The sequence below is a fragment of the Cydia splendana genome, chromosome 23 (genome assembly GCF_910591565.1).
Source record: "Cydia splendana chromosome 23, ilCydSple1.2, whole genome shotgun sequence".
NCBI lineage: Eukaryota > Metazoa > Arthropoda > Insecta > Lepidoptera > Tortricidae > Cydia > Cydia splendana.
This window is the reverse complement of record NC_085982.1, coordinates 6,979,297-6,992,231: the sequence shown is the minus strand read 5'-3', so window position 1 is coordinate 6,992,231 and position 12,935 is coordinate 6,979,297. Positions and strand designations below refer to the sequence as shown.

Sequence of the window (12,935 nt, the reverse complement as noted above, 5' to 3'; positions counted from 1 at the left end):
AACGGTAGATGGTAGCACTTGCTTTGGCAATGTACATGTGCACATATGTTTCCGATTCAGGCCACAAGATGGCAGGCCCTCCAACGCGCACGGTCCCTATAGTGGGCGTGCGTGAACTATAGAGGGTAGCATAGGAGCCGTCAGATTTTTGGCGTGAGGCGTAAATGTGACGTTTATGCTTCCGATGTAGCCCACAAGATGACAGAACCTACTATGCATAAGGAAACGTACCTACAAGAACGGTAGATGGTAGAACTTGTTTTGGCAATGTACATGTTTCCGATTCAGGCCACAAGATGGCAGACCCTCCAACGCGCACGGTCCCTATATGTAGTAGAGGGTTATTGTCATACTAAATTTTGTAGTCACAGTAAATTTACTGCCATCTTTCGATACAGGATTAAAATGAAAATGAAAAAAAAAATATCAAAAAAATGTATATATGTATGGATAAATGATTTTTTTTTATTTTTAGAACGCCATATGATTTTGACCCATGTTCTTTTACTGATATGAGTAAAAATTGTTAAATATAAAATGGTGTCGCCATCTAGACGAGCATAGGCCAAAGGTATGGCGCCGTATATTTAAGAATCAAATTTTCTTTAAAGCGCAAAAAGCCATCATCTCTTGCAAAAAATAAACGAATACGCTTAGCCCGCGCTTGATTTAAATACGATTTTTTTAATTTTTTTCAAAATATAAAAATAAAATAAAAAACAACAATTGATACGAAATTTAAGTATAAAAAAATACAAAAAGTTATGTAGCAGCATACTCGTACAATTACTGGGGATGGAACCAGGGACCTCCCGATGCAAACAAAAAAGCGAACGTTTGCACAATGCGCCATGATAGTTCTTACTAAAGCTGACGAAATTTAGCTACTCATTCTCAAGTAAAAACTAAATATCAAAATACCGCCGAAACCAGCGATACAAATTTTCTGAATTTTTGGCCATTTAATCTATAATCATATATCAAAAAGAAAAAACTCTTATGATATCGATACGACTATTTGTTTAGGCGACAGGTATCACGACTCCGCCATTTTAAAAAAATTCCAAAAACCGGATTGACAAAAAAATTTTATTTAGTCATGAAATTCGGTCACAAAATTTCACGAGAATCGGTTAAGGTGGACGTCTAGGGATGGGATGCCGATTATCAGCCAAAAGATGGCGTCAGTGTGCACGAATTGTGGATTTTCACCGTTTCTCCCAAAATATAAACAGTTTCATAAGATGTGTTGATATTGGCGAAAACAATAAAAAATATTACGTCCAAATCGAAACATGTTATACTCAACAGTGTCTAATCTAAATAATCAGAGAATAAAACTGCAAAATATTGCAATATCTTGCATTCACGCACACTCACATACCTAAAGTCAGTGTCTAATGTCAGTAGATTTGTAATGTTACAGTAAAGTAACCTAGAGGGCGCAGTGCAGCGCATGAATATTTTTAGGAAGAACAATTTAGAATTGAAATTCTTATTTGAGACATTGACAAGTAACTTAGAACCAACTGATACGTATTTTCAGACGTTGATTGTCATGTGCTTGTGGCACCCACAACATCTGTTTTGAATAAATTTTAGCTTGAGTATCAATGGATCTGGGTTCAAATCCCGACAGTGCTTATTTTTTTTTTTTTTTTTAAGTTTTATAGATTATATGTTTTTATTCTTATTATCAATTGAAAATGACGCAAATTATTTTACCTAAAATTACAAAAACGCTTTTAATGTGTACTAACACTACTAAGTAAGCTGGCGTGTGAGTCACATTTCTGGGGAAGTAATGAGAAACAGAAAAAAAACAGAATAGTGTTCTTTAAACACAATATAATATTGTGATTATGATGGGATGCGAACTCGTTTATTTGCCTATATATGGTTGCACATAGAAGCGCTGATGGCCTAGCGGTAAGAGCGTGCGACTTTCAATCCGGAGGTCGCGGGTTCAATCCCCGGCTCGTACCAATGAGTTTTTCGGAACTTATGTACGAAATAATAATTTGTATTTCGCTTAGATCCCCACGTTACAGGCTAAACCTAGTGTGGGGATCACTGTAGGTACTGCCCCTCTGTAATTTAAGTTGTCAAATAAATATACATATTTAGAATTTTTTGAATTTTAGTTTATGTTGTAGTTAGTTTTAGCTATATGTAGTTTTTAAATTTAATTTATATATTTTTTGTTTATATTACATATTGTATTTCCTACTAAACTTTTCGTATCATTATCATCTGTTCTTCAATTAAAACATTTTTTTTTGAAATATCCATTGATATTTGCCAGTCGCATAAGGTAATAAAAAGCAAAAAAAAAAGAAATAAAATAAATAAATAAAAACAAAAATAATTCAGTCTTTGTTCGTGATTTGAACTCGGCAACGCTGTTCAACTTAGACTTATATCTCTGCTTATACTCAATAGCTAGAAGCCACTAGACCATTTGACCATAGTAGATCCGGGCGAAACATGCCTTCTTATTATATTTAAGTAACCCATTACTGTCAAAAATATCAAGTTTGAAATAGAATTTTTCATTGTCGACTTACCGACATCCGAACGTTGCGAGCATGTTGCCTTTTCAAACCATTTGGCAACGTCGCCCGGGGAGTAACTAGAAATCTTCTAAAAATGTATGTCCTTTTATATTTTGATATTTATGATTATAAATTTATGACGATTTTCTATGCTGCAAATTGATTAAATTATTGAGAGAAAAATGCTTGCAAAGAAAACAAGAAATATCCGTTTTCATTTCTCATGCTTTGAAAGAGGGTCATTGTTATTCTAAAAGTTGTGCAGAAAATGATACGTTTCTGCACTAGAGCATTTTTGGTTCCAATTCCAAGTACGATTTTTTTTTTACGATAAGCAATTGAAATTTGGGTATAAATGGATTTTTCATATAATTTCCATTCTGATATTTGACTCCCCATTCCATAAATAACGATACTTTTGGCTAAAATGTTAATTGAAAGTATCCTAAAAAAATACTATAAAAACTATCAAGGGCCTATTTTAGATTCAAGCTAGTTATTAATTTAGTTTAGTAGTACCACTGTATATATATTGTATGTAACCACTCACATGCTTTTAGCAACTGTAGTTGCACGCTGTCACCCTTATTTTATCATAATATTAGAGGTCACTGAAAAACATCAATCATGTGAGTGGGTAAATAAATGATAAAAACTATTTATACTTAGTCATGTTTTACAAAAAGCACATGCATTTTACTTTCCTTGTATGCGAAGTGTTTAACTCGGGTGAAAGGCATCATTTCTGCCGAGGTGATCATTGATGATTTCGGCAGAAATGATCCCTTGGTTAACAATGTATTATTGTTATGCGCAAGCAGAACATATAGAATCTTGTTTATTTACAAGAAGATGACATTTTGCTCCTAATATATATTTTCGAGAAAAATATAGCTACTTTAGTTTAAAAATCATTGTAAGAATAAATATAGGCTTCCAGAGAACATTTATTTATATTTCTGCCGAGACGAAAACAGAATTCACAAGGCTTTTCGGTGGACGACCGTTACGAGAATGATTGTTTGGACGACTTTAATTCTATTAAATGTATAGTTATATAAATGTATTTTAATATATAATATAAGTTATATTACATCTGGGAATGAAATTATATCAGAAAAAGGAGACTCTTAAATGAGTATACTCATAACATGCTTTGTGCATTAAATTTATCTCCCTCTATTGAGTGAAGATAAAACAAAATACACAGGTAACCTGTGTTCCGGTTTTAAAATGCCATCTGTTACACCTTTGATAAATTAAAAATGATTGCTTGTCAAAGAAGTCGCCATGTTAGAATTACACCTATACTATAAGCATCACTCACACAAACAAGCAATGGGGCAAAATTTTACTAATTTTCAAAGGCTTTTTTCTTAAAAATATTAATCAATTTCTAGTATTTTGTTACTTTGGCGCAGTAAGAAATATATATACTACCCAAACATTACGTATTCAAGTGAAGACACCCTACAGAATAGTAGTGAGTTAACAAGAAAGTTTGTATGAAATTCGAGCAAGTAGAACCACCTTAAGAATTGCGACCTGTAGAGGAGAACATCCGGACATACGAAAGCAAAATGCCCGAGTCAAAACGTAGACCTTCGCTTCGCTTCGGTCAATAAAATAGAATCAGAATTTGAAATTCGTCTGGAGGTAATTTGAAAACAGAACGTCGCACCGTCATTTACTTCTGGCGTAAATTATTATTATTACTTTAGGAATAAATTAAACGGGCACGTCGCCAATGACTCTTCGATTACGATAAATGCTAAAATGGTTTCTTTGAACTGTCCAGTTGCTGTCACAGAATAAGTAATACTACCGTACAGAAAAAAAACTTCCCACAAAACCGAAGTTTGACAGCGTTTCAGGGACGAATCATGCTGTCCCTTTCTAATGTACGGCACTATCCCTTTCGGCTATTTAGGGTTGTCAAAATTTAAGTAATTATCTTATCTGTGGTTGTGCACGCAAAGGGACGTCAAACATCAAACATCATCAACATTTATTCAGCAAATAGGCCACAAGGGCACTTTTACACGTCATCATTGAATTTACATACAAGGAAAAATAATACATCAACAATTTTATAAAATTCAAGTCAAGTTTTGCCAACCCGCTCGGAGCAATGCCGAGCCGAACGGAGCCGAGAATGCCCGAACGGTCGTTTCCTCCCTCTGACCCTGACCAGCTCCAAGGCTTGGAAACCACTGCTGAACAGTGTTCACAAATGTGACGTCCCACAGTCGTGAGATTGATGAGCATATAACAAAGAAGAGGAGAAGATAGGGACCGTGCGCGTTGGCGGGTCTGCCATCTAGTGGCCTGAATCGAAAACATATGTGCACATGTACATTGCCAAAGCAAGTGCTACCATTTACCGTTCTCGTCGGTACGTTTCCTTGTCCATAGTAAGTTCTGCCATCTTGTAAGCTACATCGGAAGCATAAACGACACATTTACGCCTCGCGCCAAAAATCTGACGGCTCCGATGCTGCCCCCTATAGTTCATGCACGGGGCCTATACATACCTGGCTGGGAGCGTTCTTGGCGGGGCTGAGCGGCGTGGCCGGAGCACCCAGGTCGGAGAGGCGACTCCCCGCCGTGAACGTGAAGCCCACGAACGGCAGGTGCAGGCCCGAGAACGCCGACGACGCTGACGGTGGTGGCACCGCTTCCGACAATCTGGAAATATCCATTTTGTCAATGAATTTTGAACTTACTGTACCAGTAGTCACGGTTTATATTTAAGTAGCAGCGCCGCACCCACGTCTGCTTACGACCATTGATGCTACCATATAAATATGGAACATAAATAGTGCACCGAAGTTAAAAGGGTCGATTTTTATGTTATCGTTTATTTTTCGTTACTTTTCTGGGCGGAATAAACACTAAATCAAAACTTGTCCCGAACAAAATGTATGCAATTAAGTTACTATAAATACGTTTTCATAACTTAGAGAAATTTTTAGAATATGCGGTAAAATTGCGCTTATATTGTACAGAATAGGAAACTCTATTCATCCACCAAATACTATCGAACTCAGACGAAACATACTTCGACAATAAAATAAAATTCGACCTACAATTCCTTTGACTGTAACAAAGTAATTCCAGTCAATATCAAATGGTTGATATCGTAAAGCATCGTATATTAATACAATACACACGCGATGAAATAAGTACGACCGAGTCTTTGACAATCACGTTCAAATGTAAATATTGTCATTACAACTCTATACCTGAAATCGCAAAAAGCATCTTTATGTTGTAGGTAGAAAAGCTCAAAATGAAACGCATACCTGATGTCCGTGTCATCCACATCGAAGTTGGAGGTGTCAGTAGGGCTTGCCACGTCGGGAACGAAAGGCGCCTGCATCTCGCGGAGCGCCTCCCACTCTAGGCCGGCGAACCAGCCGTGGTTCTGTGGCACAGAAGTGACATTTGTTTATTACAATTTCAATGTGTTTTTTAGAAAAATTACCAACATTTTGCTAGTGACGATACTCTCATGACCTTATTTCTGTGAAATAAATCCTAATTTTTAGGGTTTCGTACCCAAAGCACAGAATAAATAATAGTACTAGGTACAGAAGACTCACTCTCTAACAAAACGCGTCTGTTACGATTACGACAGATATGACCGCTAGGTGGCGCAAGCGCCACGCGCGGCTTATGGCTAGCCACCAAAATTGGTGTGGTACGGATGTACTTGTAGCTACTTGTTGCGACGCGACGAAATCGCGGAGTGAGCCTACTAGTAGTAAAAGTAGAATAACCTCCTAAGGCCCAAGGTCCTACTTATAGTACCTCTTCAGTTCGATGAAATTTAAACCATATTCAATTGGAACAGAGTTGCATTTCTTTGGTTTCGTTAAATTTCCAAACAATTAAAAATCAACTCTATTCCCTGCACTATAGGTTCAAATTTCAGTGACAAATTATGGGGTTTTCATTTGTATGGCTGCGCCTTAGGAGGATAATTTACCTTGAAATCTTGCAAGCCGTTTTTTCCCAGCCTTTGGTCAGCGGCGCATATAAGCTTCCTTATCAAGTCCGTCGCCTCGTCTGAGACCTGTAATTAATTATTTAATCATTTTGTGATTATTTTATTAATTTATAAATAAGTATATGAAATACAAATTGTAAGACGTCACGGTAGACCTCGTCGGAGATGGCGGGACGAGCTTGACGCTTTTGACAGAGACTGGCGGACTTCTGAGGATAGGGATACGTGGAAGAATAAGAGGGAGGCCATTGCCCAACAGTGGGACAATATGGGCTCATAATAATAATAATTATTGTTTCGTTTATATCTAGTATTTTCATAAGTGTGATATTCCACCTGTCCAATGTGAATTTAGTTAAATGAGTTTTTTTGTCATCGTCAGGAAACCGGACTAATCCCAACAAGGCCTAGTTTCCCCTCTGGGTTGGAAGGTCAGATGGCAGTCGCTTTCGTAAAAATAGTGCCTACGCCAATTCTCGGGATTAGTTGCCAAGCGGACCCTAGGCTTCCATGAGCCATGGCAAAAAGCCGGAATAACGCGAGGAAGATGATGAAATGAGTTTTTTTGTCACTTGATGAAACCACAAAGTGACTTCGGCTTTTCTCGTCCATGTGATTCCATACCTGTTTAGCGTGTTCCAGAGGCGGTGGGCAGCTAAAAGAACGAGCATGGTTCATGATCTTGCCGTATGTCTCCACGAGAGATTCCGCGTAGAACGGCGTCTCTCCGAATAGCATTTCATACATGCACACGCCTGAAAACGATTAAATATGAGATTAGTAATTATGAAAATCGATCTACAATGTTATAAATTAAAGATTACTTTCAGAAAATAGTACTTTTGAGAGCTGAATTTGACACTCACCTAGTGACCACCAATCACATTCAGGACCATAGCGACCTTGACCATCCTCCATCGCCTGAAAGATGAAATTAAAATGATATTTACTTGAATTGAATTGGTCACCACAAAACTATAAAAAATAGGTGGCCAATAAGGAAGGTGGAAAACGTTAAGGCATATTAATCATGTTAAAATTAACATAATATCAATATTATTGATCGTGACTTGTTTTACGTAAAATTCTGACGACGCACATCACAAACTAAAGCATGAAGGTAATTTTGACAATGGACACCATAAAAAACGCCTAAACTGAAAATCGTAGTTCAAGACCAAAAAAAGTAAGACAATGTTGCCACTGCAATAAATTGTTTGTAAAATTGTAAATTCCTTTTTTATAAATAAACACGCTAAGATAATTTATTTATTGGTAATTGTACTACTATGATTTAGAAAAGGACTTTTATTTACTTATTTTTACATAAATACAAGACGCGCTAGTAAAAAGTGGCAACATTGTCTTACTTTTTTATTTTCAGTTTAAGCGTTATGGGCACAACTCGCGACGAATGTAAGAATTAAAGAAAGTTATAGTCACCCTAAGAATCTCTGGCGATATGTAATCCGGAGTCCCTACGGCAACGTTGCTTTGTACCTGAAAAAATCGCAATGGTTAACGAACTGTTTCCTCGCAAAATTATATTTGAGATCGGAATGGGTAAGGACGGTATTCCACCTAACTATCCACGTTCTTTGTCCAATATGTATTGCGTCTCACATGTTGCTTAATGAGAGAGTGAGACACAATGACATAGGACAAAGAAAGTGGATAGGTGTATATAATACCACCCTAAGAGACCATTCTAAAGCATCAAAACACATTTGTTCACGCTACTAACGAGATAAAGCTATTTTCTACCCGGCGATCTACATCTGCAAGTAAACTGTGCGAAAAGAAGAGTAAAAAATATATTTTCGCATTAAATGCTAGCAGAAATTATAGAAATCTCGTGTTCACGAGCTCACAGTGTAGTCTCAGGAATCGACACGTGTCGTTTCAGCTGCAGGGGACCATCGAGTGCGCCGACTTCTGGCCAAAAGGTGTCGTGTTTCGGAGGTTCCGGAGCAAACTGCCGAATCCGACACAAGACCAGACGATGCAACGGAGCCACGCCGTTTTGTCGACTAAATAGTGTTTAGTTTTAAGTTTATAAAATACATATGTATGTTAGTCTGTAAGGTATTTGTAATATGGGCCTTGTTGCCTGATTTAAATTTCTAAATAAAATAAATAAATAAAAAGTCCCACTATGACGCTTGACAGGTTATTCGTATAAAGATACAAGCAAATCTCATCCTTATGGTAAGCGACAAAGAGGGACCTTTGAGTCGACTTCGACACATATTTAGTTCAGTACCTTCCCGTCATCTCCCAGTCGAAGGCAGGAGCCGAAATCGGCGAGTCTGATGTGGCCGCTGGCGTCTAACAGGACATTATCTGGCTTGATGTCTCTGTAATACAAACAACATATTATAAGGTTAGCTGGAAGAGATCCCTTATAGGGATAAGTTCGCATTTGTACCTCTATTTCTGTAAATTTTATGTAAACCCTGTGTTTATTACCCTCCCATAGAAAATGGACCAGCTAAAATGTATGAAACAGCCAAATTTTTTTTTCGCGATTTCGGGGTAGGTCCCATAGTAAAAGTTGCTCAGTATAATCCCAAAACCTCCCAGGGAACGGGAATGCAGTTATTTTTTTGCCACCCTGTATTTACCTGTGCACGTATCTGAGTTCGTGAACGCTCTGCACAGCGAGCACCATCTCTGCGATGTAGAAACGGGCCATGTCTTCAGGTAGGCGGTCTTCGAACTTGGATAGCAGGGTTAGAAGATCGCCGCCGCAGTAGTAGTCCATCACCAGGTACTGGAAAACACGGTTCAGGTTATCCAACAGATCTTATGGAGGCAATTTTGCACACGGCATAGTTTCAAAAAGGGATAATAAGGGGGGAGGAATGGTATCCTTATTCACATTTTTCTTCATTTTACTCTGTATCTTTAGGTATTTAAATAAAAGTAAACAAAATCTACCCTCAAATGGCTCCTTGATGAAATGAAAACAATGAGATGAAAACATTACACGATTAAATAATGTAGGTTAAAGACAGGTGGTTCAGTGACTGATCCACGCGGTTTTGTATTTGGTTGGTTAACCAATAAATTTGATAACTACCCGAAAATTTACAAATTGTTTGTTTACTTTTATTTAAATACCTAAAGATACAGACTATAGTAATTGCTCCCTCTTTATATTGGGCATTTTCCATAATTAATAAAATTAAAATTAAAAAAATATACTTCCTATGTGTTTGGGTTGGCGTTGTTCATAACTATTCCAAATTTCAAATCGATAGCTTCAGTTCTCGAGATATTTAGCAATGTGACAGACAGACGGACAGAGTCACACCATAAGGGTTCCTTTTATACCCTTATGGTTTATGGTACGGAATCCTAAAAAAGGCTATGGCCCGGGTGTCAAGCTAAGGGGAGAATCCGAACATAAATGTCTGTTTAGAATTGCTATGGTCTTTACAGGGCTCCAGATCTTACGCACTGCGGTCACGAGTAATACAGGGTGGCCCATTTAGATCGGTCAGTATGGGAAAATCTGAAACTATAAGACATACGACGATCTCTTCTTAGGAACCATTCCTAAGTATATCATTTCTCTCCCACTTAACCCCTCGTATGCTTAGACACGGATCCGTGCGTGTGCATTTAAATCAGGGACCGAATACCGGTATTATTTTCATACAAAATAACCGGTATTCAATTTCGGTATCTCGGTTTTTTATGTATATTTTTGCACTTAATTGAGCTAATCTGATCAATCATTATCCTTACCTAAATACTATTCTATAATATCAAAGAAATATTGTGAAGGCTATGAGATATTTTGATTTTTAGTTATACCGGTAACGGTCCCAGATTTAAATCTATTGTTTTAAATATCAAGATCACTTTTTCAATGATATATAATTATATTTCAGCATACGAGGCGTTAATACCAAAGATGCAATAAGTTTTCGAGATACGCCACTCACCAAATTGTGTTCGTCCTGGAAGGCGTAATGCAGGTTGGTGATCCACCGTCGGTCTCCGTACACTAAAACATCTCGTTCCTCTTGAAAACAAGCCGTCTCCGCTCGCTGCAACCATCACAAACATCATAAGTTTTTGACAAAAATTCATTTTTGGTTCTTTCCGCAGAAAACTAATACTCACCAAGACAATTCTAAGAACCCCAAACACAATTAGGTTGTGTTGTTTTATCACAGAGTTCCTATGGCCACCTCCTGTCTCCATCATCTGATCAGCTCCATGGTACCATAATATTGCATTGTCACCCGACTTACGTACGTATGCAAATTTTCAGCGTCATCGGAAACCGGGAAGTGGGTCAAATTTAACTTGCAATATTTGTCCCGTAAAAACATACATAGTTTTTACATAGGTATAATACATATAGGTACATATAAACTTATAGGACAATCTTACTAATGAATCTTAGATTGTCCTTGCTGCCCTAAGGGTAAGGGCTTGTATGTGTAGTTGAATTGTCCAAATGTTACATTTGTAGGAGTCATTCAAAAGTATCAAGCCTAATTTCTCATACCCCTAAGGATTTAATTTGAAAACATCATTTAGCTCTGACAATATTTGAAGAATAAATATGTATATATCCAGTTTCAAGGTATATTATACGCTTTATTGAAAAAGAAACACGGTTGCAGAAATAATTAATCACTACACCTTATAAAAGAAAGTCCCCCGCCGCGTCTGTCTGTTTGTGTGTATGTATGTTCGCGATAAACTCAAAAACTACTAAACGGATTCTCATGCGGTTTTCACCTATCAATAGAATGATTCTTGAGGAAGGTTTAGGTGTATAATTTGTTAAGGTTTTGTGTAACCCGTGCGAAGCCGAGGCGGGTCGCTAGTTTGAATAATAATTATGAATGTATCCAGAAAAATTATTACTACTTTATTTACGAATTTATCCCTTTATTTTGGGAACTAAATGAACTTACCTTAAGCATCTCCCATTTGTTAAGTATCTTCATGGCATACACCCGTTCACCCGTCGTAGTTGAAACAGTTCCACCGGGCACTGTGTTGGCGCCTGCATCTGTGCCCTGCAAATTCAAATTTGAACTTTATTACCAATGGAAGATGAGTGCCTTAGCCCAAAGGCACACAGAATCGGTTATCGTAGATTAAGGAAAACTATAGATATATGTATTCATTTCTTTCAAAATCCGGTAGACAAAACCGGAGATAAAAGATTGAAGAACCGATAACCGTTTGTCTTATAATTCTATCTGTAGTGCAAAAAAAGGAGTTACGATTCAAAACTTGTCAAAAATCGATGAAAACCTCGGGTAGCCCCTTAACTGTCCATCGGTAGACCTTATGCCTTTTGTAATAAGGCCCATCAATGTACAGTTAAGAGTTGCTGTTTATACCTGCATAAAAGAGGCCCTGACGACGCACACCTCCCCGAAGGCGCCTCGCCCGATCACCTTCACCAGCTCGAAGTCATCGCGCGATAACCGCAGCCGTTTGAGGGCTGTTGCCACTGGCTTCACTGTTGACAAAAACATAGATTTCTTAGTTCTAACCCTTTGAACGCCACGTATTAATACACTGAGCCCCACTTGACACAATAGGGGATATTACTGCAATGTTCTGCCGCCAGAGTGCATCAGCACTACCGACTCAGTAAATTCATAGACTAACTTATACATACTGTGCCTTAAACTGTTTTTTGACAAGTTTTCACAGACAATAAAATATGACATTGATGCATCAAGGCGGTTTGTTAACAAGGGCCTACCGGTAAACGCGAAAATCGAAATTTAGTTATCTGCAAGCGATAGAGAGATTAGAACGAAATTTCGATTTTCTTGTTTCACGGTAGGCCATGTGATTGACGTGACGTGTGATGTGTCAATGTGGTTTGTTTACTGTATGTGCCACAAAGGTGCCACCTACGCAGAGCTTTGCCTAATATTCCCTATTGAACTAACAATAGCGTCTTCTTTAGCGTGTTTCTTTCTTATAGTTTGTAGATTTCTAACAGGCCCCGACGGCTAATCCTTTGTCTATTGTTAAGTAAACCCGCTCGTGCTACCACAACTCCTATGGAAATTGCAATAAGATTCAACATTAACTAATGGATAAATATTTTGCTAGGATGTGTGTGGTCCGTTCAACTCGCCGGCACGTACTGAGTGCCGGCGAGTCGAATGCTACAGAACCAGTCTAAAATGTGTCATAGAGATGCGTAACAGTAACAAGCACGTGCGGTTTTACTTAACAATAGACAAAGGATTAGCCGTCGGGGCCTGTTAGAAATCTACAAACTATACGACTATACGATATATTTCGACGACCGGTCTGGCCTAGTGGGTAGTGACCCTGCCTACGAAGCCGATGGTCCCGGGTTCGAATCCCGG

At 38.0% G+C, this 12,935-nt stretch overlaps 1 protein-coding gene across 1 annotated transcript in view; it reads right to left on the bottom strand.

Moving 5' to 3' along the window:
- LOC134801883 (serine/threonine-protein kinase Genghis Khan) overlaps positions 1-12,935 on the bottom strand; it is an 85,680-nt gene that overhangs the window by 62,943 nt on the left and 9,802 nt on the right. Inside the window, exons 4-14 of the mRNA XM_063774535.1 lie at positions 11,943-12,064; positions 11,508-11,612; positions 10,521-10,625; positions 9,192-9,340; positions 8,831-8,924; positions 8,011-8,067; positions 7,434-7,488; positions 7,192-7,322; positions 6,547-6,633; positions 5,861-5,982; positions 5,090-5,243 (exon numbers count right to left, since the gene is read on the bottom strand). Coding sequence (XP_063630605.1) covers positions 5,090-5,243; positions 5,861-5,982; positions 6,547-6,633; positions 7,192-7,322; positions 7,434-7,488; positions 8,011-8,067; positions 8,831-8,924; positions 9,192-9,340; positions 10,521-10,625; positions 11,508-11,612; positions 11,943-12,064 — 1,181 coding nt within the window. The remainder of the gene's footprint in view (positions 1-5,089; positions 5,244-5,860; positions 5,983-6,546; positions 6,634-7,191; positions 7,323-7,433; positions 7,489-8,010; positions 8,068-8,830; positions 8,925-9,191; positions 9,341-10,520; positions 10,626-11,507; positions 11,613-11,942; positions 12,065-12,935) is intronic.